At 48.9% G+C, this 26,709-nt stretch overlaps 2 protein-coding genes and 1 long non-coding RNA gene across 10 annotated transcripts; 2 read left to right on the top strand and 1 right to left on the bottom strand.

The window, feature by feature from the left end:
- Positions 1-3,589: 3,589 nt before the first annotated feature.
- sh2d3a (SH2 domain containing 3A) lies at positions 3,590-15,584 on the top strand. 7 transcript variants are annotated; one of them, XM_019862183.1, is made up of 18 exons: positions 3,600-3,876; positions 4,756-4,873; positions 5,187-5,245; positions 5,356-5,513; positions 8,978-9,011; positions 9,182-9,298; positions 9,378-9,521; positions 10,340-10,629; positions 10,711-10,796; positions 11,382-11,501; positions 11,591-11,751; positions 12,350-12,523; positions 12,674-12,951; positions 13,164-13,335; positions 13,434-13,545; positions 13,964-14,149; positions 14,209-14,485; positions 14,644-15,430. In XM_019862183.1, the coding sequence occupies exons 1-17, from the start codon at positions 3,787-3,789 to the stop codon at positions 14,415-14,417; spliced, it is 2,508 nt and encodes an 835-aa protein (XP_019717742.1). In that variant the 5' UTR covers positions 3,600-3,786; the 3' UTR covers positions 14,418-14,485; positions 14,644-15,430. The 7 variants fall into 7 exon arrangements, with proteins under 7 accessions (XP_019717740.1, XP_019717742.1, XP_019717741.1 ...); XM_019862184.1 differs by having other exon boundaries at positions 3,610-3,876; positions 14,224-14,485; XM_019862181.1 differs by having other exon boundaries at positions 3,590-3,876; positions 12,350-12,951.
- Positions 15,585-16,061: 477 nt separating this feature from the next.
- Positions 16,062-23,790, bottom strand: LOC109511277 (cdc42-interacting protein 4 homolog). Of its 2 annotated transcripts, XM_019862240.1 has the most exons (15): positions 23,621-23,790; positions 21,592-21,707; positions 21,459-21,512; positions 21,003-21,150; positions 20,869-20,931; positions 20,619-20,723; positions 20,212-20,340; positions 19,278-19,424; positions 18,903-19,064; positions 18,631-18,654; positions 18,067-18,176; positions 17,316-17,448; positions 17,144-17,235; positions 16,849-16,943; positions 16,062-16,274 (listed from the first exon to the last, which is right to left on the bottom strand). In XM_019862240.1, exons 1-15 carry the CDS (start codon positions 23,642-23,644, stop codon positions 16,129-16,131), a joined length of 1,548 nt encoding a protein of 515 aa, XP_019717799.1. In that variant the 5' UTR covers positions 23,645-23,790; the 3' UTR covers positions 16,062-16,128. The 2 variants fall into 2 exon arrangements, with proteins under 2 accessions (XP_019717799.1, XP_019717800.1); XM_019862241.1 differs by lacking the exon at positions 18,631-18,654.
- Positions 23,791-23,956: 166 nt separating this feature from the next.
- On the top strand, positions 23,957-24,537 carry LOC109511317 (uncharacterized). Its single transcript, XR_002167292.1, has 2 exons — positions 23,957-24,285; positions 24,359-24,537. It is a non-coding gene; the product is annotated as an uncharacterized LOC109511317 (long non-coding RNA).
- The last annotated feature ends 2,172 nt before the right edge of the window (positions 24,538-26,709 follow it).

The following is a 26,709-nucleotide window of genomic DNA, read 5'->3' as shown; positions in this document are numbered from 1 at the left end:
TCCTCTGTCTGTGTCTCACACTCCACTTCTATTGCAGTCTCATCTTCCTAATTCTCAGGATCTTCATTTGTATCCCTTTCCTGCTCTGAGTCCTCGCTCTGAAAATAAATGAATCCCGTGTCCTCTGACTCTCCCTCTCTGGTGCTTTCAACTTGCTCCTCTTCAAATCTCTCACCACTATCATCATCTGACTCTCTCTCTGTGTCTGGATCAATGTGTTTCTTTTTCATATAGAAATATGATGTAATGTCCGTTTTTCTTTTCATTTTTAACATTAAATGTTTAAGTGAAGAGGAATTAGACTTAATAATGCTACTGTTGGGGGCTTGTTTCGTTTGGTGATTTTACATTGAAAATATAAATCGTGTCGTGTCGAAAATAGCACTCGTGTCGTGGTAATCTACTTCTCTGCGGACTGCTTCTCATTTTCCCGCTCATTTTTAAGTGGTGCAGCCAACTAAAGGGTCCGACTAGAATGTTAAGCCATGCACTTTGTTTCCACCTTTCGCGCCGGCAACTCGGCGCTACTGCGTAATCTACGTTCGGAGGGGCGGCCACAGGGGGGCGGGGGAGCAGAATCAGTGCTCCAGGGGTGCGCCACGTGCCTCCGTGACTTTTCTCCGGGTACTCCGGTTTCCTCCCACATTCCAAAAACACGCATGGCAGGCTGATTGAACACTCCAAATTGTCCCGAGGTGTGAGTGTGAGCGCGGATGGTTGTGTGCGCGTGTGTAACTTTTTTAGTATCCCTTTCTATTTTAATTTTTATTCAACAGGAACAATATGAGAGATAAGACAATAAGACATTGCCTTTTAAAATTTGGATAACTACATGCATGTAAAACATTTAGCTTCAGTGTATTTGCAATTTTAGTCCCTGGTCAGGCTTGAGAATGTATTAATTTATATTTATTGAGTACAATAAAAAAAATAATGAATACAATTCATAAATAGCATCAATCAATACATTTTAGACACTTGCGTATGTCTGAGTGCCTCAGCAATTTAAGTGTAGAGGGTTAGTGTATATGCTGTGTCCATGCAGAACTTGCATTTACATTTATTTGGTTTGTCTTTGTCTTTGTCCACAGACATCAGTAGATGTAAACTCGACTCGACTCAACTCAACTGTATTTCTAGAGCACTTTCAAACAGCCATCGCTGCACACAAAGTGCTGTACATGGAGCAATTAACAAATACAACAAACAGTAAAGCAAATCGGTAACAAAGACGGTAGAAAGCACCGAACAGCAAAACCATGAACAAATCTAAGTCATGCTGAGTCAAATGCCAAAGAATACAAGTGAGTTTTGAGGCGGGTTTTAAAGCGAGGAGGCTTGCCGAATGTTCAGTCAAGAGAGTCAAGAGGACCCGCCAATGCAGCCAGACCTAAAACAGTTTCCCAGGACCCTGATGGGGGACAGGAGAAGGAGCTTCAAGGCAGGCTGGTACCATATCCACCCCGGGCTTGAATATTCTCAACAGATGGACTCGGCATATTGTTAAGCTTACAGATATGTTAGCCCTCCTAATACTGTTTTTTTCTCATCACTGTAATGTTATAACTACAATGCTTTCAAGGTTTGATGAAATAAAAAGTCAAATAAGATTTCGAATCTGTATTTTTAGCCCTGGGTTTAATGTGCCCCTCCATCAAAACCCCTGGCCCCAGCCCGGCCCCCTCAGTGAAACTGATCTAGAACCGCCACTGCCACACAGGGAGGCCAGAGCCGGAATCGAACCCTGCACCTCTGCACTGGGAGGTCGACGTGCTAACCACTGGACCACCAGGCTACCTAAAAAAAAAATTGTGATTGTTACATCATCCCCCATAGCCCAGCTCATAAATCTGACTGCCACCTGGAACAATGTCTGGGGGAATGTAACTCAAGTCTCGCTTCTCTACTGTTCCTTTTCCTTTTCTCGAGAATCAGATCTGACAGAGAAGCAAAATCAGTTGCCGGAATGTGTGTCATAAAAATCGAAGGCAAGATGAATCGCGGTCGCCTTGACAAAACAATTCTCACTTTGACTAACGCCGAGTGAAGGCGGATGTTGTGCGGCATGATGACAGCGCCTACGATGCCAATGGCTTGCTGCGGTTGCGTGGGCCCGCACCCGGCACAGTACGGCACAAACACGCCCTTCAGCACTTCCCCCTGGTTTGGTTTCACAAGCACATACTACAGAGGGGGGAAAAAAGCAAATTGTCAAATATGTCATTGGCGGCCTCCGTTGAATAAAAGGGGGAGGAGAAAAAGGAGAAATGTTACCTCATCAACAAAAGTTAAAGCCATGACAGTGATGAGAAAGCCGAAGAAAGCTTCAAGTTTTCTCAGGCTAGCGAAAGGGATCCGACGGCAACAATGAGGCCACACTGTACTGACAATTACGATTGAAAAATCATCACATATCATATTCATCCAAATGTATCAGTGATGGTTATGCGTATTCCAACCCATAAAGCAGGGGTGTCAAACATACGGCCCGCGGGCCGGAACTGGATTTGGCGAGGCCAAGTCTGGTGATTGGTCCGGACTTGGCGAGCGCTGGCCTACACACCTTGGCAAAGTCGCGCACGTCGAACAGGTCGAAGGCATCAAACAGCTCGCTCTTCTTCAGCTGGAACTTGCTTTGACACACGCCCAGGAAGGTCCGGATGTTCTTCAGGCACAGGAACTGGACAGAACCGCACAAGGTTACCAAGGCATTTGATCGTTACAAGCGTGGCATCAGTCAAGCTGAAAATTCGTTTGCGGTTTCACGAGAAAGCCAATAAATCCGAGTTATCTTCGCTTTGGGGACAATGAAATGCTTGAGACTAAAAATACCTCAAATATGGTTTTTCATGGGTAGGAGTGGCCAGCTTGTCAGTGCTCGTCAAACTTTGGCATAACTGTAATCATGAACAGGCGGCAGTAGATGACAGTGTTGAGTCAGAAGAAAAAAAAAAGTTGCGTTTAAAGTAGGTCAACAGTGATTTTAATCGTCCATCCATCAAATGTGAATTTTTTTTTCTCTCGAAAAATTGTTTTGGGAATGCTAGTTTTGGGGGTGAAAACCCCCAAAGTTGTAATCCCACCAGAATGAAGTCGCATTTTATGAGAGTGCGATCAATACTGCCACCTGGTGGCAAGAATGAGTAAGTGTTGCTGCCAGAGGCCAAAATGCCCGCCGCTTCGGTTCGTTTGTCACCTGAGCAGACGACTTCTTCCTTGTTGGTGGAGGATGAGGACGGAGCGGGCGCCGCCGTGACAGCGGAGGGAGGGGCGGATGCTCCATCTCACCGAAATGTCTTCTTTGGCCCTGGCAGACAGAAGGCACTCAACACTGGTTTCCATTTTGAATGAGTGCCATGATTTACTTTGTCGATGATGGAATGAATATCAACACAGCACCGAGAAGATTAGAATGATTTTTTTTGGCTCACACCCTCGCCCGCGTCTCACCTGCGACACGTTGCACAGCTGCATTTCTACACACGGGCCTCGTCTTCGACATGCCGGGATCCGCCCGGACCCGCTTGCCGTCCCCGCGCTCCCATTGGCCGGCGGTGCCGCGCCATTGGCTTCCCCTGCCAGCGGGGAGAAGTTGAGAGACGGACAGTTGATGACAAGGTCGACACGGCGAACAGCGAGAGAAAGTAAAAGAATCGCAGGCAAGCGCTCCCGGAAATCCTCGCCACGCGGCGCCGACGGCTCGACGCGACGCTCGCCGGAACTCCCGAGTGGTCACGTCGGTCGCCGCGTTCTGCTCCTGATGGTCTGCGTCTGTGCGAGTCAGACATGAATAATCGCTCCATCGCCTGGTGGCTGCAGCAGATCGGCTTGCCCCAGTACACAAAGACCCTGGAGAGCGAATATTACGGGCTGGAGGTACGTCAAAACGACATTCATATCGGTTTTGTACGGCTTAAACCGGAGATGCAAGTCTGGCCCGGACGCCATGAGAGGCCTGGATCTGTTTTTATTTTTTTTTAATTTTAATTTTATTGATTTTAAAAAACAAACATTAAATGTCACAAGCCATCGCACTAATCCTAATTCCAAAGAAGTCGGGGCCTTGTGTTGAACATAAATCAAAAGAGAAGACAACAATTTGCAAATCTTGTTCATTTTCCAGACTCTCAATTTGAAATTGTCTCCTGTTTTTTTTTGATATGATTCATTCACCATCAAACCTGTCAAATCATCTATCAAACATGTGCAAAGAGAGTAAAAAGCTCATACGCTACTGATAAAAAATTGTTGTATTACCCCTCCAGATTAAAACCAACCCAAGAGAAAAAGTCGTTTTTGTATTTTTGAGTGAAAAAAAAGTCTGAATATTGAATAAAATTTTTTTATGTGAGGTTGGATTTTTTTTTTTTTACATTTAAAAAAAAATCATACTACAGTATTACATGAAAAAAAGTTGTGTCTCTTGGATAAAAAGTTGTTTTTGTGGGGGGGGGTCATCCATATATCATACAAACAGCTGAGAAAAGGTGAGATTTTTCTAGATAAAAAGTGGAAATCTCTCACGAGTCGTGGCTTTTTTTCCCATTATAAGACAATTTTCCAGGATAAAAAGTCAGATTTTTGGAACATTTTAGCTCCCTCACCCCCCAAAAAAGTGAGTAGATTACAATAATTAAGTTTATTTTGTGGGTAATAAAAAGTTGGATTATGATGAGAATTATTTTTATTTTTTAAATTTTGGTGGGGTGAAAAAGTCCCCCGATGGAGGCTCAAGTCCCCTCCATGTGATTTCAGGGTCTGCTGAACGTGAACGAGCACGAGCTGAAGGAGGCGGGGATCGAGGACGCCTCGCACAGAGAAACCATCCTGACTCAGCTTTGGAGACACCGCCAGAAGCTGGAGCCTCACTTGGGTAAAGCGCTCACCATTTTCGCAATTGCAAATATGCGCAATGCTTGAGTCCAAAGGATCAAGAACTCCCAAGCCAGAACGACTTGTGTTTTTTTTTTTTTTAACGTGCTAGCATTATGAAAAAAGTGGGATATTTTTTTTTTTCCTCGATCAACAGTCTCAATCTTAGAGAATGGGGCCTTCTTAAACGGTAGAAAATGGGATATGAACGGATGGAGCCCGACTTTTTCTGCACAGCAGTTTTGGGCTTGTAAACGCGACGTAAACGCTTCTTGACTTGACAGCAAACGTTCACATTCCCCAAATCCTCTCAGGTGTGCAAATGGAACGCCGGGTGAGCAGAAAGCACTCGCTGGGCTCGTCCTTGGATTTGGTGAGACCACAGACACACGCCGGTGCAACCACAGTGACCGAAGTCGTGCAAACACGCACGCACAAGCAAACAACAACAACAAAAAAAAGGACGATTACCGCTTCTCGCAGGTGAAGCCGAGCAAGGATCTGTTCCGCCAGAGTGTCCTGCCCCGCCTCCACCGCGCTGACAAAAAGGACCGCCTCTCCGCTTCCTGCTCGCAGCTGCGGCCCCTGGACGAGGACCCCGCTTATGGCACGTTGGACGGCTGTCGGGAGAGCAAGCGCAGGTAAACGCAAGGCGGATGCTTTCGAAAAAAACGTCCTGCCGAATAAGAGAAGAGCCCGAGTGAGCTGGGATACGGTCGCAAATGTGAAATCCCACAATTGGGAGGATAGATCCTAGATCATGAGATTGACTGAGAAGAAAAGAAAAATCTATCACAGCAGCATAACAGCTGAATGCTGCTTCACCGTGTTTGCTCTGAACTCTGGGCTCTACTCATCGACCCGAGTCAGCAGACCTCGCAGGCCGACTGTTTTTTTGAGTCCATGAATATTTCTCATAATATCACCAGAATAAAGTCACGGAGTGAGAATGTTATTTGTCGAAATAAAATGTTGGGACCGCTACAGGAATACTTAATATTGCTCAAAAGGTAAAAATTAATTTGTTAAAAGAAAAAAAAATGTAATCTCATGAGAATAGAGATGTACTTCTGAGGCTACAGCGGACCGCCACACACTCGCCAACGATGGTGTGTGTCAACTTAAGTGCGCATAGTTCATTAAAAACGAATGAATGGCATTACTTCATTGACAACAATTGTGGTGGCTCGGTAGCGTGAAATCCTGTGTTGTTTCATTTCTACAATTAAGTCAGTCCACTATTAAGGAGAGGTCTCAAGATCTCAGCTTCATTATTTTTCTTCAGATGAGACCGCAGACCATCCCATTCTTGTGAATGACACACAAGGTGACATTTTTGCACGCTTGTTGACGCCTTGAAAATGTCAAAACGTCCTTAATTCTGAACATATGGAGGACATTTAACTGCCGTTTTGTTCCTTTATTTCAGCTTTCTCCCTTGACGTCGGTCTTGCTGCCCCCCCCCCCCCACCCCAAAACAAACAAACAAACAAAAAATAATTCTACCAAATTCATGTGGCGCTTGGGGTCTACCTGATGCCCGCGGGCACCACCTTGGTGACCTCTGAACGAAAGATCTAAAAATACAGTGATCCCTCGCTATTTCGCGGTTCGTTTATCGCGACTTCGGTGCATCGCAAATTTTTTCAAACATATTCAACAAAAAAAAAAAAAAAAAAGTAAAATTAGTCCGCAAAAAGTCCGCGAGAAGCAGCGAAAGTCAGCAAAACAACAGCGAGTCACATAGAGCAACATATAAAGTACTACATGAATATGTTTACTGCATTTTGTTATTCATACACTAACCTAACCAAACGTATACATGTTTAAATCTATTAGTTTACAGCATTAAGTAATGTTAATTACTACAAAATTGACTTCTACGTGCATGTATACCATTAAATTTGGCCTCATAAATATTTTTTAGACTCATACACATGTACCTATTGGGGAGGGGGTCGCTACTTGCGGATTTTCGTTTGTCGCGGGTGATTTCGGTCTCCATTTACCGCGACAAACGAGGGATTACTGTATTGCGGTCATGTAAAAGTCCGTCCTGATAAAGTATGAAATGTGCGAATGACACTCTGCGGCGGCCTACTTGATGACAGGTGAAGAGGCAGCACGACTCGTATCGGTATCCGAGGAATGTGTTCAGATAGCGGCGGCGTTTGCTCTCTGCGGCCCGGGGCGGAGTTGGGGGAGTGCCCGGGAAGGCTTGTGGGAACACGATGGCGCAGAAGGGAGGGAGGCGGGCGGGAAATGAACTGAGGGAGGAGGGGGGCGGCGAGCTGGGAGCGTTCGGGTCGAAGGTTCGTCGGCTTGTTTCCCTCTCGGAGTTCCTTTCGGACCGCGGAGCGTCAGCATGTGAGAGACGAGCGAGCTGTGAACGCCACCGACAGGTAGGGGGAAAGGCCACCATTGCTCCCTGGTGGAGTTGTTGCGGGACAAAACTCGTGAGTTCGCGCGAGACGTTAAACAAGTTTGTGCGAGAGAGCATCTTTTCTGCGGAAATATTATTTAACGCACTGACATCGTGTGAGTTTAGTCATGTCAAGTTTTTGTAATTATTCGGTATTTACTTAAAAAAAAAAATCAACCAGGAAGTACCGCGCCCCATCGTGGGCTCTCCTGTCTCACCTTTTTCACGCCAAAACTGTTGCGCGATTTGGATTAGAAACGCAACAAAGTTCCGTGACATTCGCGTGGCATTTATTACGGGCCAACCAGGTATTTGTTGCTAGGCAGACTTTCACCCAGCACGCGTGTGATCAGGTGTTTCAGGTGTGCTTGACCAACGCCCCTCAAACAGGATGTGACGATTTTGACCTGACTTGCTCGTTTACTTCTGATGTTCTGTGGAACTTTTATTGACAAAAGTAACATTGGTCAGGTTATCTTGAGCCCCGGGCCCTGCACCAAGTTATTGTACTTTACAACTAAAATAAAGTAAAACCACTCACTCTATGAGGTGTGGCGATACTGTTCACTTTTTTTAATGGCTTTTGCCCTTTTTAAATTTTAATAACAGCAGTTTTGAAAGCAGTAGCCTAGGTCAAGGTTGCTCGTAGAGGTCTAAGAACGGATCAATTCATTGACATCTCAAATGTACGCTCCTATCTTCAGAAAAAAAATCGGCTAGGCCACAGCTCTTCATCTCATTCTTTTGATTTCACTTTAATGACAGCAGATTTGCAACTCGTGACGTAGGTTAAGGTTGCTTGTGCCTGGAAGCATGACAAGTCTTGTCGAAGCAAAAATACAGATCTGTTCTTCTTTGATCATTTTCGGCTACTTGCTGTTCTAGCATCTGCCTGGTAAAATAAATTTTTATGTGAGGACATCACGATTTTGCTCAGATTACCCCGAGGATTCGGACTCTGTGCCACAATTAGGTATGTTTTTTTTCTTCCTGGCACTAGAACAGTTTCCTGGAAATAACATTTGTTTACTTACTTGATATCCCTAAAATAGCTGCATTATTTTCATTCAGTGGCTGTGTTCCGTTAACGCGCTATTGATTCTCAACAGTGTTTCCTGTTAGGATCAGCTCCAAATCGGAGCTGGAAACGGGGAACAGCTACGACATTGTTGTCCATGTCAAAAGTCCAAATAAAGTCCTTAAAATGTCATCAATGGCTCCCTTTCAATCACGGTTTTCCAAAGGGGATGGCGGAATGACGCGTTGTGCTGTCATGGGAGCGGATACCGCAAAACCCGGCGAATCCAAGGTTGTTCTGGCACTGAGCTCGGCCCTGGAGCCTTCCCTTGTCGCGCGAGGTGGCGACGGGAGGAAGGAAGGACGGACGGGAAAAGGGGAGACTATTCACAGTCCGCTTGTCTCTGGAAAACTGGCGTTTCGGTCGCGGCCGGCGCTCCACATTGTCCGGCAGATATCGGAAGGAAAAATATGGGAGTGCCACACATGCACCGCTACGAGCCGGTAGTTTTAAAAAAGTACGAGATTGTTGTGTTTTGATCGCCGCGTACGCTCGAGAGTGAGTTATGAAACAAAAATGGCTCATTTCTGAAAAATAGACACTTTTACAAATGAGAATACATCCGAACGTTGGTCACGACGACTTGCTCAATCTGTGTGTTCCAGCAAAAGGAGGAGCGTCGCCGCATACTTGAGCCAGGTAAACGCACAGCCGCGCGTGATGGATATTTGCCACATGGTGACACTCACTGCATGCTCATGTGCTGCGGCAACGACGCGTCTCACATTTGACACTCGGGTGACCTGCCGTGAACCGGACGCCCGGTGACATTTTGCCGTACAGTTGACGCCTAGCGATGTGCCGCGCAGGTGTTTGGAGGTCGCAAGGAGATGGACTCCCTGAAGAAGGAGCTGGAGGAAGAGCTGAAGCTCAGCACCGAGGACCCCAGGAGCCACGCCTGGTACCACGGGCCCCTCACCAGAGAGGTGTCACAAATGACAGGGAATTCATGCAAATATGACCGAAAATGCAAACGTGCCATGCGACCGACGCCGTGTCCTCCAGGCTGCAGAAGCTCTCTTCGAGAGGGACGGGGACTTCCTGGTCCGAGACTCCAGCTCGTCCGCGGGCGACTACGTCCTCAGCTGCTACTGGAGGAACGAGCCCATGCACTTTAAGATCATACGAGTGGTGCTGAGACCCAAAAAGGTGCCACGGCGTTTTCTGTACTCGTCACGCCGATTTCCAGACATGTAAAGTGCGATTGGTTCAGCACATATTCTCATCACAAACACGAATCGATAGACAGATCGACACAAATATTCACCCTTTTGACACTTTCAACCGGGCAACGTATCTTTAAACTGTTAATTTTGTCGTCTGTGAATCAGTTTCACCTCTTCGCGATCATCTTGTTCGGCGCGATCAATTCGCCGTCTCATCAGCCGTCGTCCACTTACGTATTCCTTCAAAGTAAGACGTCCACCGAACAGGAAGTCAACAAAAAAGCCCCCATAATGCAGAAAATGTGGCAAATAAACCCATCGTCCTCGACACTATGCATTCGCGCCCTTTAGCTTTTCATCGAAACGGGCAAAGGAGAAACACGATATACATACTTAAAACATTAGTTTGAATGACATAGTCGAGGGGACTCAGGCGAATGTGCAGTGTTCTGGTCTCTCTGCCCCGGTGTGTCACTGTCCAAAAACAAGTTGACAGAATGAGGTTTCTTTTTGAAAAGAATATCCCCTCATAGTTCTGATCGTCCACGTGGTCCCAAAAGAACGGGAGGCCGCTTCCCAGAAATGCCGCTGGCCACGTCGAGAGGCTCTCAGCGGTCAAAAACTGCTTCAGTCCTCCGCAAAAGCAGACCGCTCGCTTTCCATTTCATCGAAACAAGACATCTTCTTTCACGTGGGAAAACCGCGCTCGACATTTTGCCCATTTTCGGGCATGTTAGCGACTCAGCTGTGAGGTTGCCAGTCTGACGCGTGGCCACCGTGGGTGTTTGCTTGGTGAGACAGGGCTACTCCCGGGAGCTGTTTCAATTTGAGGAGGACCGCTTCGACAACGTTCCAGCTCTGATCCGTTTCTACGTGGGCGGGCGGCGGCCCATCTCGCAGGCCTCGGGCGCCATCGTCTTCCACCCGCTGACCAGGACGCTCCCTTTGCGGGTCATTGCCGAGCGACAGCGCGCCGACTGTAAGGGCGCCGTCGGGAGATCCGCCGACGGGAAGTCCCAACACGAACGCGGCAAGCGGCTCAGCTTCAGCAGCACCCTGGGAGACGCCCTGAACATCAACACTCTGCCCAGGTGGACGGGCGAGGGTGGGGGGGGGGGGGCGGCGCGTCCACCGTCGCCGGCCGTTAAACTGTTCAACTTCCCGTGCGGCAGGAGCGGGAGTCACCCCGGCAATCTGGAGAACCTCGGCTGCAGGCCTTCGCTCCAGTCGGCCCAGTCGGACAGCAACCTGAGGCCCGGTACGCCCGTCATTTAACCGCACATGTACAGGATGGGCAAAAAGTATTGGGACACCCACAGTACAAGTAAACTCGTCGAATGAAGTCAGTCAAGATTCTATTACGGCATCACATCCCATTATTTTAAAAATGAACTATTTGAAACATTTCAAATGCAATCCGGCTACATTTATCAAGCTTGTGGTTGTTGTTTAAATGATAATTGACCAAATGTTGTGCTCTGCGACAATATAAACACACAATCTACCAAAAAGAAGTGTAGACAAATCGTTTTCCCGGAGTTCAGTAATCAGCACTAGAATATGGGTTGGTTCCACCAAAAACACAGGTTTCTGACATAAAAGCAGAGCTAATGAGTTTTTTTTGAAGAAACACGTCAAACGGAAAACAAAATTATTTACAGTTGATGCGAACACTGTAAATGCTTTCAAACGATTCAAACTGTGCACCATCACTGTGGAGATGTTGCCAAGGGGTACGTGGCTCTAAAAAAAACAGGCGGAAAAGGCAAATTATGAGCTCTGTCTCAATACTTTTGTCCACACCCTCAGCGGCGCATCACTCTTCGTACTCTCCCCCATGCAGGCGCTCCTCAAAACTCCAAATCAGACGACATGGGCCCGCCTCCCATCTCGCCGGTGTTCCGCACAGGGAGCGAGCCCCTTCTCAGCCCGAAGCCGCGCCGAATGCATCCCTGTCACCCCGGTAACGTGCGCGCACGCAAACTCGATCAAAAGCGCAAGAATCTTTGCATCTGACGGTGTGCCTGAAAATGTTTTGTCCCGTCGGCTTAGGTGGTGGCGTGACGCTGCGGGGGTCCGACAGACAGCTGCACTCCCGGGCGCCCCCCAAGCCCCTCAGGATCTCCGCCGTGTTCCCCAAAGCCCCCGGACCCGCCGCGCCCTCGGATCGGGACGATGACCCGTCCGCTTTCTACGACGAATTGGTCGTTCAGGTCGGACACCGTCACGCGGAAACTAGGACCCGACCGTGAATTCCGATATTTGGCAGAATAAAATTCCGAGAACCGATTAATAGGCCGATTCATTTAAAAATAATCATGAAGAAAATAATTGATTTATTTGGTGGCTTTAACGCTTACTCCAACAAAGATATTAATTTCGGGCTGCTGTACAGTACTTTGTCCTTTACTATTTAACTTTGTAACAGAGGGAGCCATCAGAAAAAATTCTTTAGTTGTGATATATGTTGAGAAAAAAAAAAAGTGGGCAATTTTTGACAATCTGAAGAAGGACAAAATCTGTCAGAGAATTATTGGTGACGTATACAAATCCAGTGGTGCCTTGATTTATGAATCATTCATATCTCAAATCATCTTTCACCACTCAAGTGAATGGAAATGCCATCAATCAATTCACTCCCCCCCTCCCATTCTGTAAATCCAGCCCTTTCAATGTCAGTCCCTTTCACGCAAAAAGGAGAAAAATACTGGACTGACTCCCCAAAGTATTCCATGTTACTGCAGTTGATTAAAAAAATCAATCAAAATACTCACAGCGACAGTGCGAAATGGTCGCTCTTGTTGCCTTCAGGTGCCGCAGTCCCGGCGCAAAGGTCACGTCGATCGACTTCGAGCGGAGGAAAAGTGGCAGAGCCGGGCGCGGATCACCGAGACCTCCTTCGGCTTCCTGGAGGACGACAACGGCGGCGAGGCGGCGTCCCGTCTGCCGCGACTGCCCGACAAGGAACAATTTGAACGCCCGCAGGTTCTCCGCACGACACCAACGCCCTTGTACCAGAGTCGCATTGAAATGTTCCAGATTCCATCTGGACCCGCGTGCTGCGTCCCCGCGCAACTTCTCCTTTTGAGGCGGTATCTTTCGATAACGTCTCCCCTTGCCCCGCCCCCATCGCAGACGGAATGGAGCTCCTGCTTCCAGCTGGACCGCTTCAAGTCGCTGTTGTTGCCGGACAACAACCGTCCGCTGGAGCCCGGCGTGCTGCTTGCGCTGAAGGAGCTCTTCAACCGCTCGGACCCCAACACCACGGCCCTGCACATGCTCAGCGTGGACTGCCAGGTGGCACGCATCGTGGGCGTGACGGCCGAGCAGAGGCGGGCGATGGGCGTGGCCTCCGGCCTGGAGCTCATCACGCTGCCGCACGGCCGACAGTTGCGGCGAGACCTGCTCGAGAGGTACCCAGCCCGCGCCTCAACTATCCATACTGTGCCCTCAATGCTCCCAAAGACGTTTTAGAGCGCCCCCTGTCGGCCGCCGCCCTCTTACCATTTGCCCACGTCACCCAATGGGCGAGCCGGCTCCCGCAAGCGGGCGTCGCGCGATGAAGGCGACCGCCGCCCGTTGACTTTGTGATCGTTGAGCGCCGCCGTCCCCCCCACCCCCGCAGGCACCATCTGATTGCGTTGGGCGTTGCCGTGGACATCCTGGGCTGCACGGGTACGGTGAGCCAGCGGGCCGCCGTGCTGCACAAGTTCATCCTCGTGGCGCAGGCCCTCAAGGACCACGCCCGTGACCTCTACGCCTTCTCGGCCGTCATGAAGGCGCTGGACATGCCTCAGGTGGGCCGCGCGCTCGCCGGCGCCTCGTTTTGCAGCGAAGGGGCCAAAGCCCGTGGGTTCCGAAGAGCCGACGCCTGATGGCGCGCGCTTGGGTGCAGGTGGTGCGGCTGGAGATGACGTGGCGCTCGCTGCGGAGGAACCACACGGAGAGCGCCGTCCTGTTCGAGAAGACCCTCAAGCCCTTCATGAAAGCGCTCAACGATAGCGACGGTAAGGCCACCCGCCGCGTAAAGACGAGGTCCCCAGGAGGGATGGACGGGTTTTCGGGACCACTTTATTGCGGACCCATACCGGTCTGAGGATTCTCTCTTCAGCGATGCCACTCCGACCTTTGATACATCAAATCATCGAAATGATGACAAATTTTGACAGCGGCCGTCGTTAAGCGCCAACTACTGGCAAGGAGGACTTGCGCAAATGTCAGATTGGATTTGCCTTCACGATCAGTGGTTGAGCACCTAAAACCTTGAAACTGGACCGGTATTAGCCCAATACCGTCAGTGTAAGATTTGGAAAATTTTATCAGGGGGCGGGGGGCTTATTTACAATACATCAATGAATCAATGACATGCGGCATTTTGCCCAAGGGGTGTGTTTTCAAGCGTGTCTTGTCGTTTTGTGTGTGCAGAGTGCGTTTCGGGTGGTCCGGTGGCCGTGCCGCACCTGGTTCCCGTGCTGCTGCTGATGGAGGGCGAGGACCCCGTGGAGGACAGCCTGCGAGGGTGCGAGATGCTCTACGACCTCCTGCAGGCGGCCCGACGACACGCCGCGCACGCGCACCAACACCGGCAGCGCGCCAGCGAGCTGCTCGCAAGTACGCGCACACGCACGTGCGCAGCGCACATCGCCGTCTTCGATTTTTTTTGAATGGAGCCGCTACCCCTCTAGGCGACTGGACGCCCATCCCCGAGATGCTGGAGGCCTTCCGGACCGAATTTGCCCTGCGACTCTTCTGGGGCCAATCGGGAGCGGAAGCGGACGGCAAGGAACGCCACGACAAGTTTGACAAAATTCTCTGCGTGCTCTCGGATAAATTGGAACCGGTCGAGATCAGACCCGAACTGCCTGAGCCTCTCTGCTGAGACTGTGGGAACAGCGTTCAATGATCAAAATGTGATTTCAACAGGACGGAGAAGTCTTTGTCCACGAGTATTTTTGTTATTTTGACTTCAAAATGGCGCCGCGAGAGTGACTGCCTTTCCAGCAGCTCCTATATTTTGTTGTTCTACTTCTTCCTTTCATAACTTTGCTGCTGTGAATTGTGAATTTCTCCATTGCGAGACTCATAAAGGTTTTCTTAACTTAACTTAATACCGGTGCACAATTCCGTTTTTAATTGGACCACAGCGCGTCTCGGCAGTTGTGCAACCCCCGCCACCCATCCACCCCCCCTTTCCTTTTATGATCAAAATATGATTTCTGACACATAAGAGAAGCCTTTGACAAAGTTGCAATTATTGACCTACGACCAATGGACCATTCATTCGTCAATTGGACCGCAGCCCAACTATGCAGTTGTACAAACTTCATGACAAAAAACTTTTTGTCCAACTTGGATGATATGATCTCAACGAGTCGACGCGTCAGGCTTTAATCGGCCCACAGCCCATCGAGGCTTCTTCCCAAAAAAGATTTGTGATGAAAATGTGAATTCCGACGTGACAAAACTTGAGCCCAATCTGCTTCTGGGAGCAATGGTGGAGAACTGTTCATCGTAGTTAAACTGTACATGCGAGTGGAATTCTCAGTCTAATTCGACTGCAACCCACTCAGCGGGTGTACAAACGTCAAATGAGACATGACAGACAGGTCGTCGTCATCTAACCGCAGCCTATCTAGGCAGTTGTCCCCTACAAAATTACCTCGTGGTCGTTTTTTTTTTTTTTTTCTTCTCACCGATTCCGGACATCTGTTGTACTGAGCTACTGTTGTCACGCTACTGGTTGTTTTTTGTTTCTCTTGTGTAAATAATGTTGCCAAGTAAATGTTTCTTTTTCTTTTGTACTCGTCTTGCATGATTCTGAGATTTACAGTCAGCACCAATGAACACACCGCAACCCGCGTCACTAAAATACAAAGTCAGATCAATGACTCACTTTGGTGCTTTGGTCGTTGCTTTTTAATGCTTATGATGCTTCCGATGTCCTTTTTTACGATACATCCATTGAAACATTTTAGGGCATCTATCCAGTGTGAGTCAAGCCCGAAAGGCGACACCGACTGTTTGACCTTCAACGGGCTCATCAAATTCTAATCATAATAATACAGTAATACGATAAGTCACTGTGCCTTTACAAGACAAACAAAAGTGTCAAGCGGGTGTGCTGCTGAAGGGCACAAAAAAAAAAGTTTTCAAAGAGAAAAAAAATACAGCGAATTAAAAAAAAAAAAACAGCATGTTTTTTTAATGATTTTTAAAAAGCTTTACATTTTTGTAATGTGAATTTTAGTTTAAAAAAAATCACTCATGTAAAATTTGGACTTCTCTCATGTAAAAAAAATGAGTACAGTGTATATATATATTTTTTTGGGGGGGGGACATGGGGGGGCTCAACACCTTGGTAACATCTGTGGAGGGACATGTTCCTTTGTGCTTTTTAATGTGGATCCAGTTTGTTTTTCTTCTATGCCCCCCCCAAAATTGTATCCAATCAGGAAGGAGGGGCGTGGCTACTGCAGCTTGTTTTTTGGGGTTTTTTTTTGGGGGGGGGTTGGGGGCAAGGGCGTACTGCGAAAGAAAGATGTTTTTGACATGGAGCAGTTGCAAAGAGTACCAGCCGGCACGTTGAGGCGTTAGGACGCCATCTTGACGTAGGACGACGGGATGAAGCCCTCGTCGCCGTTGGCCCGCAGGACCCTCATCCAGCCGTCGCCTTTGTCCTCCTCCATGATGGTCAGAAGCTCGCCCTCCGTCACCGAGATGGTGCCCTCGCTTGTGCCTGCGTGGGGCGGGGGGAGAGAAAAGAAAAACGCATTCTTCAAGCCTCCCAGTCTCAGGAGGACTGCAAAGGCCATGTCCTTCTCCTAAGATTGGGTGGCTTCTCACAGATAAACATTCTTGAGGGGCGGGGCAACTAGCCTCATCATATTCCGAATTTAATTTGAAAAACACAACTTTATTCTCACAAAAATAGGACCTCCTTCGCCATTCAGTTCTTTGCACAAGACGACTCCATTTTCTAATCACAAATAAACAACTTTATTCTTCTTCTCTGTTTTTTTTCCTGAGAAAAGAATAACAGAGCTGTCGTAGGCTCTTGTGTTTCTCAAGCCCCCCCCCACAAAATACAACCTTATTCTCATGATTTTTTTCAACCCCCCCAAAAAAATGTGACCATTCCTCAAAATACTGCTATTCTGTTTTTCTCAAACTACCATTTCATGATTCTATTCTGTCAGAAATGATTTTAATCTCCTATTTTTTTTTTTTTTTGGCGTGGGAAAAGCAATAGTGTGTGTGCGTGTGTGTGTGTGTGTGTGTGTGTGTGTGCGCGCCCGCGTGTGTTGTCAAACCTTCAAAGTTGTACAAAGCCATGCATTGGCCACAGTCTTCAAAGTCGTCGTCAAACTCGGTGTAAATGTTCTGATGGTTCTCAGACATCTCGGCCCTGCGGACACAGAACGAAAGAGCGGCCGTTAGCAATTTGCCCGAAGGGCGACTGGCCCCGACAAAACGCCAGATGGCGACGGACGCTGGAAAACAACAAGCAATCTTTTGCATTCAACAAGTGTCCAAAAAAGAAAAACAAAAAAAAAAAAAAAGTCAAAACAAAATAAAAACAAGCTGCGTTTTTGGCCCGGTCCTCACATGTTTTGCGTGAGGTGCTGCTGGTTGTTGTTGTTGTTGTTGACGATGGCGTTGGTGCATTCGTCTCCTCCCACCGCCTCGGACAACCACGTCTGCATGAAAACAAATCAATCAAAAGAGAGAAGGAAGAGGCTTTGATCGAGCGCCCGAAGGATTGCGGAGTAGCTCGTACTTCGTATTTGGCCAGCTCGCCGCGCAGGTATCCGATGTTCTGCGCCGTCTCGGCCATCTGCGGCTCCAGGATGGACGGGTTGCCCAAGTCGGCGTTCTGCTCGTACACGGCCTTCATCTTCTCCAGGGCCTCGCTGGCGCACAAGCACGCGTGCGCCTTTGTAAAACGCTTTGACTTTGAAAATGCGGCGACGACCACAACAACGGGGGAGAGTCACAAAGGCCCTTTTCGTGTGTGGCCACTTGCAAATTACGCATCAAACTACACTGGAGCTTTCATTCAGATATTGGTCATTTAATTATCATTATTATGATTTTTTTTTTTTTTTAATGAACAAAATACAACTAAATTTCAAAACGGATTTTCCAAATGTGCATGCGCATAAAATCCTCCATTTTAATCCAAATCGCTTTGATCAATTTTGCTGATTGTTCAAAAAAGACATTTGCCTTTAGATTTGAAACTCATTTTCAGTGGAAAATAAGGTACATTTTGGGTGGCATTTTAGAAATATTTTAAATGAAAAAAAAAAACATTTAAATAAATATTTGTTTTCTATTTTTATGGAGCATTATTATGTTTTTTTTTTGGGGGGGGGTGAATAAGATTTGCATTCAGCCTCTGCCGCCATTTTTCTTGAAATAAGTGTCCACCCACAGTATAATTATTATAATTTAATTTTTTTTTTATTTTTTATCAGGAGCAGCAACCCCGGCGGCTGTGCCGGATATCGCGGGCGTGCGGGCCTCACCTGGTCTCTTGGGTCATGTGAAGCTTATTGGAGACGTCGTCAATCTTGGCTTGCAGCATCTTCTTCCTCTGCTCGGGAGGAAGGTGCGAGAAGTCCTCGGCCGGCGCTGGCTACACACACGTGCACACACACACACACACACACACACACACACACACACACACACACACGCACACACACACACACACACTAATTACTAATGCGTGTCAAGGCAACACCGATGCTGACCACCAGGAGGATTCCAAACAAAAGCCACAATCATTTTTTTTCTTCTGTGATGTCACGAAGGTGCTTTGTTTCCAAATTTCATTCACTTTTGTCATCATCATGCTGATACTTGACAGCATCACACCAAGAGCTGTTCTGAGGAATGAAATCCCCCAAATATCAGGAACAACTTTTTTTTTTTGCCAGAATGTCTTCGTGCCCATATTTTTCCGCGGGTGCCCCTCGCAAAGCCGCCGTGCGGGTGTGACATCACAGAATCCGACATTGGTCATTGTCAAGAAGCGAAACGGAAAGGGCCAGCCCCCCGCACCGTGAGGACAAAAGACAACAAGTTACCACGTGTTTCTCGGCATGCGTCGTCTGGACGGGGAATCAGAGAGGGGGTGGGGGGAGAGGGAGGGGGGTTCATTTCATTTGGACAAGACACAACACAACACGTGACAACATTTTTAAAAAAAGCTGCTGGTGTGTGGCGGAAACAAGTCAGTGCAGGAGTGAGACGGGCCGGGCCCCCGGGGGGCCCAGCGAGGAATGCGCACTTGGCCTTTGCTTTCCCGCTGCGCTCACTCTGCGGCATTCTTTGTGTGTGCGTGCGTGCGTGAGTTGACCTTGTGCTTCCTGCTGAAGGGCCAAAGCTTGGCTCGAACTTTGGGCGGGTTGAGGCTGGAGTCGGAGCCGGCCGCTTTGATTCCCTGCGTGTAGTCCTCAAAGTCCAGGTCGCCGGGACGCTCGAAGCCCGACTTGTGCTGCTCCACCAGCAGAAGCGAGTCCTGCTTCCCCGGAGCGCACGCAAAGAAAACAACGGCGGCGACGTCAGCGGCACCAAGGCGAGCGGACGCTCCCGAAGCGCGCTGACACAATTGCGCGCGCAAACGCAAACGGGGAGGTGACCGCGCAGACTCAAGGGACGCACACGATCACGATAACAATCGCACACGTCCGCACTTGGGGTGGCGCGCTACTCGGCGGCGCGTGTGACTGGCCTGCTTTTCGTCCACTTTGGCTCCGGCCGCCGAAATTCCCTCCAGACATCTGGAGATGATGGGCTGCACTTTCTTCTCCAGCTCGGAGAACTGGCAGTATCCTTCCGCCAGACGGCGAATCCGACGCTCATCGAGGTCCTGGAGCTTCTACGCACGCACGCGCACACACACACACACACACACACACACACACACACACACACACACCGTCAGCCGGTGCCAGTCCCTCGACGACTGCCATGAGCAGTGTGTCATTGGAGCGAACCCCTGACATCTGTCATCAATATTGGCAACAAAAGTGAGTACACCCCTTTGTGAAAATGACCCGATCGCGGCCAAATGCTCAACAACCCGCCCCCCCCCCCAAATGTATGCGTCCCCCAAGATCAACAAGCCCCAGCAGAGGCCACGCTTAACTTCACATGCACCCAAAACCAATCTGAATGTAAATAAATACTGTCCCCCCCCCCCCGCCCACCTTTGTACCATTAACAAGACGATATTCATTCATCTGCTTCATCCTCACAAGGTTCGCGGGGGGTGCCGGGGCCTCTCCAAGCTGTCTTCAGGCAGTAGGCGGGGCACACCCTGAACCGGTGGCCAGCCAATCGCAGGGCACACAGAGACCAACAACCATTTGTGCTCACACTCACACCTAGGGACAATTTAGCGTGTTCCATCAGCCTGCCATGCGTGTTTTTGGAATGTGAGAGGAAACCCGAGTACCCGGAGAAAACCCACGCGGGCCCGGGGAGAATGTGCAAACTCCACACAAGGAGGCCGGAGCCGGGATTGAACCCGCGACCTCTGCACTGTGAGGTCGGTGCGCTAACCACTGACGATATTAGGAAGGAAAATAGGGCCGATTGGTTTCACTTCAGGGTGGGCCCGCTTTTGTTGCTGGCGTTTCGTCCGCGAGCGATGACGTTCTCACATTGAAGATCTGTGGTATCTCCGTGTAGTAGAAATAATTCTGCTCCTTGTTGTACTTCTGCAGCTGCGCGGCGTAGTCGCTGCGGCATTCCTCCGCCGCGTGCGTGCGGACGTGCGCGTGCTGCTTGGCCTTCGGGGAAACGACACAAGCGACGACAGCGTCAATATTATGACGGAGAATGAGGCTCTCTCAGCATCGGCGCGCCATCATAGACGCGCTTCAGCACTCCCGCCATTTTTTTTTCTTCGGCTTTGTTGTCAGGATGTTGGCAGTGACTCCAACTGTTTGCCTCTCAGCATTGGCCCAACACTATTGGGGAAACATTTTCAGCGCAAATGCTCTCGTCTCAGTCTTGAGCTAAGTGTGTGTCTATGTGTATGTGTGTGTGTGTGTGTGTGTGTGTTTACTTTATCCACGTCGATCTTTGTGGTGTTGGGGTCGTTCTCGGTTTTCTCGGCCTGCTGCGTGGCTTTTTCGGCTTCCGCCCACTCCTTGGCAAAGCGCTTCTTGGTCTACATGCGCACGCGTGTCATTGATGAGGTCATCAAAAGCAGCGCAACACGGAATGCGCAAACGTATCGTCTGTCGCCGAAGGCAACGAGATTTCGGTTTCGACCGCGAAAGCAAAGCATCGACTTGGGAACTTTTGCCACGTACGCTTTCCAGCTGTTTGAAGCTGCTCTCCAGGTTCTGCTGGGCCTTCTTGGCGTCGGAAAGGTGCTGTGAAGGCAACACGGTGCGTTCAGGGACAATGGCGGCTTGGCGGGCGGCGACGTGTGTGTGCTCGTCACCGCTTTGCGGTCCTGCTTGAGGTCCTGCAGGAACTTGGCGAGCTCCACGCAGATGTTGGTCATCATGGTCTCGGCAATCAACTCCCGCTGGCCCGCGTAGTCGTTCAGCTCATTCAGGATCTCCTGCAAGGCGGCGTGGTTGCTGAATCTGGACGCACGCACACAAAATGCTCCCATGAACATCAAGACACAAACGCGCCACCCGAATATAAAAACACTCATGTGGAACACATCAAAAGCATGAACACACAACCCGAACATAGAAACAGTACACCTTGACGCAAATAGACACACACACACACACGCACACGCGCGCGTACCCAAAGGCTGAACCAAGCAAGACAAGCTCAAGCCGAAGACAGCAACACACAACAAACAAGGCCGAGGCACAAACGCGCGAGCCGACGACAGCCGAGACGCACGAGCGGCCCGACTGGCTGCGAGTTGCGTCGCGACCTGCAGTCCTGCTCATCTCTGCTTCCTCTCTTGGCGTACTTCTTGGACAGACTCCTGCAACACACGCACCCGGCGTTATTTCCCCCACAACGGCGCAGGCGCGCACGCGGGGACCGAGCGGGGCGGCGCGCACCTGAGCTGCTTGGCGTAGCTCTGCTCGATCTCAGTGCGCTCCTTCACAAACTTGATGTAGCGCTCCACCAGGTCCAGGCCCGCCTGAGTGTGCTTGTCGATCACATCGTTCTGGTCCTGATGTCACGTCGTGCACACACACACACACACACACACACACACACACACACACGCACACACACACGCACACACGTCAGACATAATGTCGAATGTGCTCATCCTCACGGGTGTCGCGGGCACGCCGGAGCCTCTCTCAGCCATCTTGAGAAAAATAAACGAACCATGGAGGATTTTTTTTTTAATAATATTCAGGAATATTGTTCAATCGCGTGGCTCGAGCGTCTGTATCCTGATGTTTGTGATGTAGTGCCGGTGCGCCCTTGCGTCTGCGCTCATCGTTCACCACCCTAAGACGTCAGCGACACCTTCTCTCGTGTTCAAAAAACAAAACAAAACACGAATGCACTGTGTGTGTGTGTGTGTGTGTGTGTGTGTGTGTGTGTGTGTGTGTGTGTGTGTGTGTGTCTGAGAAACGGTCAGCGCGGGAAAAACACAGTGACGTAGCGTAGTTGGAATCGCCGCACAGTGAGTGAGACAAAGGCTCCACCTAAGTGATGTCAAGGGCGTTGGGTGGAGGGGTGTTGCAAAAACCGGGCAGTGTCCTGCAGGGGAAGGAAGGGGAGAGACAATGGAGAGGAAAAAGGGGGGCAGTGGGGTGGGGGGGGGGGAGTCAGTGTGGGGTTGAGCCACTCCCCGTGAGGAGTCGTCATTTTGGCTTGGCTGACGTCATCATGAGGGACTGACGTCGCCGGGAGCTCTGCCGAGGCCTGAACCAGTCCGACTTGTACCGCCTCCCGCGACGCCCGCTGACGACGCGCGTTCCAAATCGCAGCCGGCGAGACGCCAGCAAAGTCCAAGCGCGTTCTTGTGGTTTTTGTACTCGACGGATTAAGAGCCGTCCAACAAGCGTCGGATGCCAAGCCGCGGGGTACCAACGAATAAACACGCAAATAGTCAGGGGAAACCAAAGAACCGGCGGAAGAACTGACGCAGGAAACGACAACTTCACTCTTGATGAACAAAGTAACAAACAAACGAAATGAGCGAACAAAGCAGGGGCCTCTCCTTCCCGTTATTTGCAATTAGTATGCTTATCATTATGATCCAGTCACTTCTGGGGTTCCACAGGGTTCTGTTCTTGGCACTCTTGTCATTCATATTCTTCACCAAGGCACTCTTATCAAACAACAACTACCTTAATCATGACCAAAATATCAAAGGAGTTAGCGCACGAGTGGGCAAATAAATGGACTGCTCGCGCTATCCAGTCAAACGACAACGAACCGAGGAATGAACAAAATAACGAGAGAACAACAAAAAAAAGAACGTCGAACACAATGTAATTGAGCTACCTGAGCAAGTCACTGCGAAATTGATCATTTAACAAACTAACCAACAAACGAAAGAAGAAACGACATAGCAAACAACCGACCAACTAACTTACTCGTGAAATAACATGTGCACGTCATCCTAGCTAGCTCACTAACCGTGCACAAATCTATCAGTGGAGACTCTGGCTCATATCTGAGGCACCAATTGGCTTTTTACGCCAACAAATTTGAAATAATCGATGTCGTACTTTGGGTAGATTTTATTGTGGTCTGCTTGGCAGGCGCGAAAAAGAAGCAAGCGCCGTTCAGCCACGGATCCAACTGACATCATGGAGAGACAACAATAAGCAAACAACAACCCCAAAACAATACGGGTTGGGGTGAAAGTGGAGGGGGGGGGGCGTCCGGCGGTAGCCGACCGGACTTCCTGTCACGCGTGAAAAACAAACAGGTGAAATGGCGTACTACGCTACACCTTTAAGAGAGAGCAGCTGAAGGTATGCAGGAGGAATTGCGAAATCTTTTTCTCACACTCTCACGCTCAGCCACATTCTACACACGCACACACATCTTGACATGACATTCAAAGCAGGCCCAAAAGTGACAAGTTGTTGTTGTTGACAAAGGTGTGAAACTCACCCACAAATCGGTGCCCCAGTCCATGTCGGCACCTCTCGCGCGTCCCTCAAGCTGAAATTCTCCTGGAAGGGTTTGGAGGAAGTCCACGCCTTCCTTCTCTCGCTGCACAAAATAATGCCTTCTCTTTTTTTCCCTCCTTTTAACTCTGCCTTCTCAAACTGGTTTGTGTCCTGAGAGAGAGAGAGAGAGAGAGAGAGAGAGAGAGAGAGAGAGAGAGAGAGAGAGAGAGAGAGAGAGAGAGAGAGAGAGAGAGAGAGAGAGAGAGAGAGAGAGAGAGAGAGAGAGAGAGAGAGAGAGAGAGAGAGAGAGAGAGAGAGAGAGAGAGAGAGAGAGAGAGAGAGAGAGAGAGAGAGAGAGAGAGAGAGAGAGAGAGAGTAAAAGAGGGGAGGAGCACAGCAGCTGAGCTGATCTTAAAGTCGTAGCGGCAGCTTACGTGTTTGCAGAAAAGCGGGGAAAAAAGGCCACAAGGAGAACAAGAATGCCGGACAATCCATCGGCACACATCCTCACCAAATGCGTCGAGGGCAACGCACACTCGTAAATGACTTTATTGCTCAAATCGAAGTCGACCACGGGTCAGATTGCATGACGCGATGCCCAAAAGTTGGCTGTCGGTGGACAGACCAAAAGCCAACGAGATTGAACCAACAACCAATCCAAAAAGCGTGAGCAAAGCATTGAGGAGTCAAATAACCAACTAACTAACTGACCACTAACTAACCTGGTGAGGTGTTCCAGGCACATCCCACCGGCAGGACCCGACCCCGGATAAGAGCTCAAGAATGGATGGATGGATGGTAAGAAGACGGAGTCTGCTGGTTCTTACTCTGATTCACTGGAGAGATATGATGCATTTTTGTGGCCGAATGGCACCTTGAGATCCGAATGACTCAGTCGACAAGGTTTTTTTTTTGTTTTGTTTGTTTGTTTGTTTTCAAAAAGAAGCCTAAAAGACACTTCAAGCTGTTTAATGCCTTTCTCAGTTGAGCTTCAGTGTCAACCAAAAGAGAAAGACATTCCAAACAACAAATAGATTTTGAAGAAGCACACTTTTTTTTTCCTTGCTAGCTTCAAGTTAAAAAAAAACAACAGAAAACTGGACGGACAATTGTAGTTCTCAGAAATGGAGATTTGACATCAACACATGTAGACAGACAATCTGACAACACTCACGGGGATATCGTTTTAATCCCGCGCCAAAAATGACTGCAGATTACTGAGTCACTTCCGTTTAGAGCGAAACTGCCCTTCCATCCTACTGCCCCCCACTGGTCCCAAACTACAGGAGGAGCCACAATGAATTCACTGTCAATGTACTTCTTTACTTTTGATGAACGATGTCATGACTGCACGCTTTTAAGGGAAAGCGGATTTGAGATACAGCAAATCCAACTCATATATCTCAAGGCAGGACTCTATTGTTAGAAGTGACTGTTGCTCACGTAATCCACGCTCACACTGCAGCTCTGCTTACCTTTTGGCATTATAGTGGGTAAGCGGTCGTCTTGCTCTGGAGCTTCGTCCGGCCGAGCTGCCGGGTCACAGGTCAGGACATTCGGAGGGGACCCTTTGAACCGAGGTTGCCCTTCACGTGTTTGACCCTGTTGCCACGGTGATGTGGGCATCCATCACTCCCTGCTCCGCCCGTCTTTTCATCATTCTGATGAGGGGTCGGCTCTTGTCGGACGGTGTCAGAACGTACGACACACAGAGAGAAAGAGAGCGAAGAGGCAGGGTGCATTCTCGAACTGCTCAAATCAGCAAGTTGTCGCATCACCTTAGTGCAGTACCCTCTCTAAACCACTAGATGACGGGGTTTCCCTTTTCTCCTTGATATCCCTCCCGCTTCATCCAAGTCTTTCTTGTTCAGCGGCCGATTGAGATGACTTTTTTTTTTTTATTTCTCCCGTGGAGCAACAGAAAAAAGAGGATTACCAGATCGATAGAAGGGGACAATCTTCTTCCTTTCCTTTCCCACAAGCCTGCAGCGTCCTCTTGTTATGCTCCTCAGGCTCTCGGCCGCCAAACCCAACACATCACCAGAAAGCAACAGAAAAGGAGATACGGAATTCAAGAGGAAACAAGGAAAAGCGGGAGAAAGGAGAAAAAGTCACATAAAGAAGGAAGGACAAGAAGAGAGGAGACATAAAAGGAAAGGGGAGGAAAAGAAAGGAAAGCAGGAAGTGAAAGCAAAAACGAAAAGGTAAAGGAGGTGACAGGAAAGGACCTAAGGAAGGAGGAAGGTCAAATAGCAAATGAAAGAGACAGGAAAGGACAGGCTCGGTAATGAGAGAGCGGGAAAGAAGGACACGGGAAAGGAAAGCAAAGACAGTGTCGCAAACAAACACGCAATTAGCCAGTGAAATGCGTGTGTGTTTATGAGATGAGGCGCTCATTTTTTTATGCATGAGTGTCTTTTGGTGAGCCGGTGTGATTGTCAAAACACGCGCTCGGCTTGGCCGACTTCGTGTCCCAAACACACGCGCGCACACACACACAATTCTGCTCCCAAGATAAACCAAGAGTGCGCGCACACGCACGAACAAGCTCTCCAAGGGACCTGTGTGTCTCTTCCTGACCAAACCCCCATTTCTCGTGTGTCCGACTGAGACACAATCTGGCTACACGCACGCACGGACGCACACAAGCTCCGTACGGGTGAAAGTACGCGTCAGCAAATCCGAACTGGCGTCACGCAAATCAGAGCACGTCGCCAAAGGGGGATTTGAAAGTCTCCGCCTACCTCGTTAACATACACGAGAGAGGGCGTGTGATTGGCTAGATTTTAAGAACGAGATTGGAAAAAAGCATAAAAAGTAGTTGCTGTCGTTAACAGTTCTTTTTACTATATTTAGTTTTGGCAGTGGTTACTTGTATATTCATTTAGGTTTTTTTTCCACCTAATTTGTACAACAGTTCAGAATGACTTCCGGGCCGAGCAGTTTCACTTTGAGTTTAATTTCATTTTTATTTGGTGTAGTTTACTGTTCCTTTTACTCTATTTGAGTTTTTTTTCCTCGTCATACTTTAACGAGAATCGTTTTAAAAATAAATGTAGGTAAAATAATGATCATAAAATACATTAAAAA

Source organism: Hippocampus comes, unplaced genomic scaffold, assembly GCF_001891065.2.
Source record: "Hippocampus comes isolate QL1 unplaced genomic scaffold, H_comes_QL1_v1.1 scaffold7, whole genome shotgun sequence".
NCBI classification, from domain to species: Eukaryota; Metazoa; Chordata; class Actinopteri; order Syngnathiformes; family Syngnathidae; genus Hippocampus; species Hippocampus comes.
This window is presented reverse-complemented; position numbering and strand designations above follow the sequence as displayed.

What these genes read in the sequence shown, in the direction of transcription:
- sh2d3a (XM_019862181.1), top strand. Translation starts at nt 3,787, where the DNA reads ATGAATAATCGCTCCATCGCCTGGTGGCTGCAGCAGATCGGCTTGCCC. An exon ending in GCGAATATTACGGGCTGGAG is followed by an intron (nt 3,877 to 4,755) that starts GTACGTCAAAAC and finishes ATGTGATTTCAG; the next exon opens with GGTCTGCTGAACGTGAACGA. An exon ending in AGGCGCTGGACATGCCTCAG is followed by an intron (nt 13,336 to 13,433) that starts GTGGGCCGCGCG and finishes GCTTGGGTGCAG; the next exon opens with GTGGTGCGGCTGGAGATGAC.
- LOC109511277 (XM_019862240.1), bottom strand. Translation starts at nt 23,644, where the DNA reads ATGGACTGGGGCACCGATTTGTGG. An exon ending in CGCATGCCGAGAAACACGTG is followed by an intron (nt 18,177 to 18,630) that starts GTAACTTGTTGT and finishes ACGTGTGTGTAG; the next exon opens with CCAGCGCCGGCCGAGGACTT. An exon ending in CAGCACCTCACGCAAAACAT is followed by an intron (nt 16,944 to 17,143) that starts GTGAGGACCGGG and finishes CTGTGTCCGCAG; the next exon opens with GGCCGAGATGTCTGAGAACC.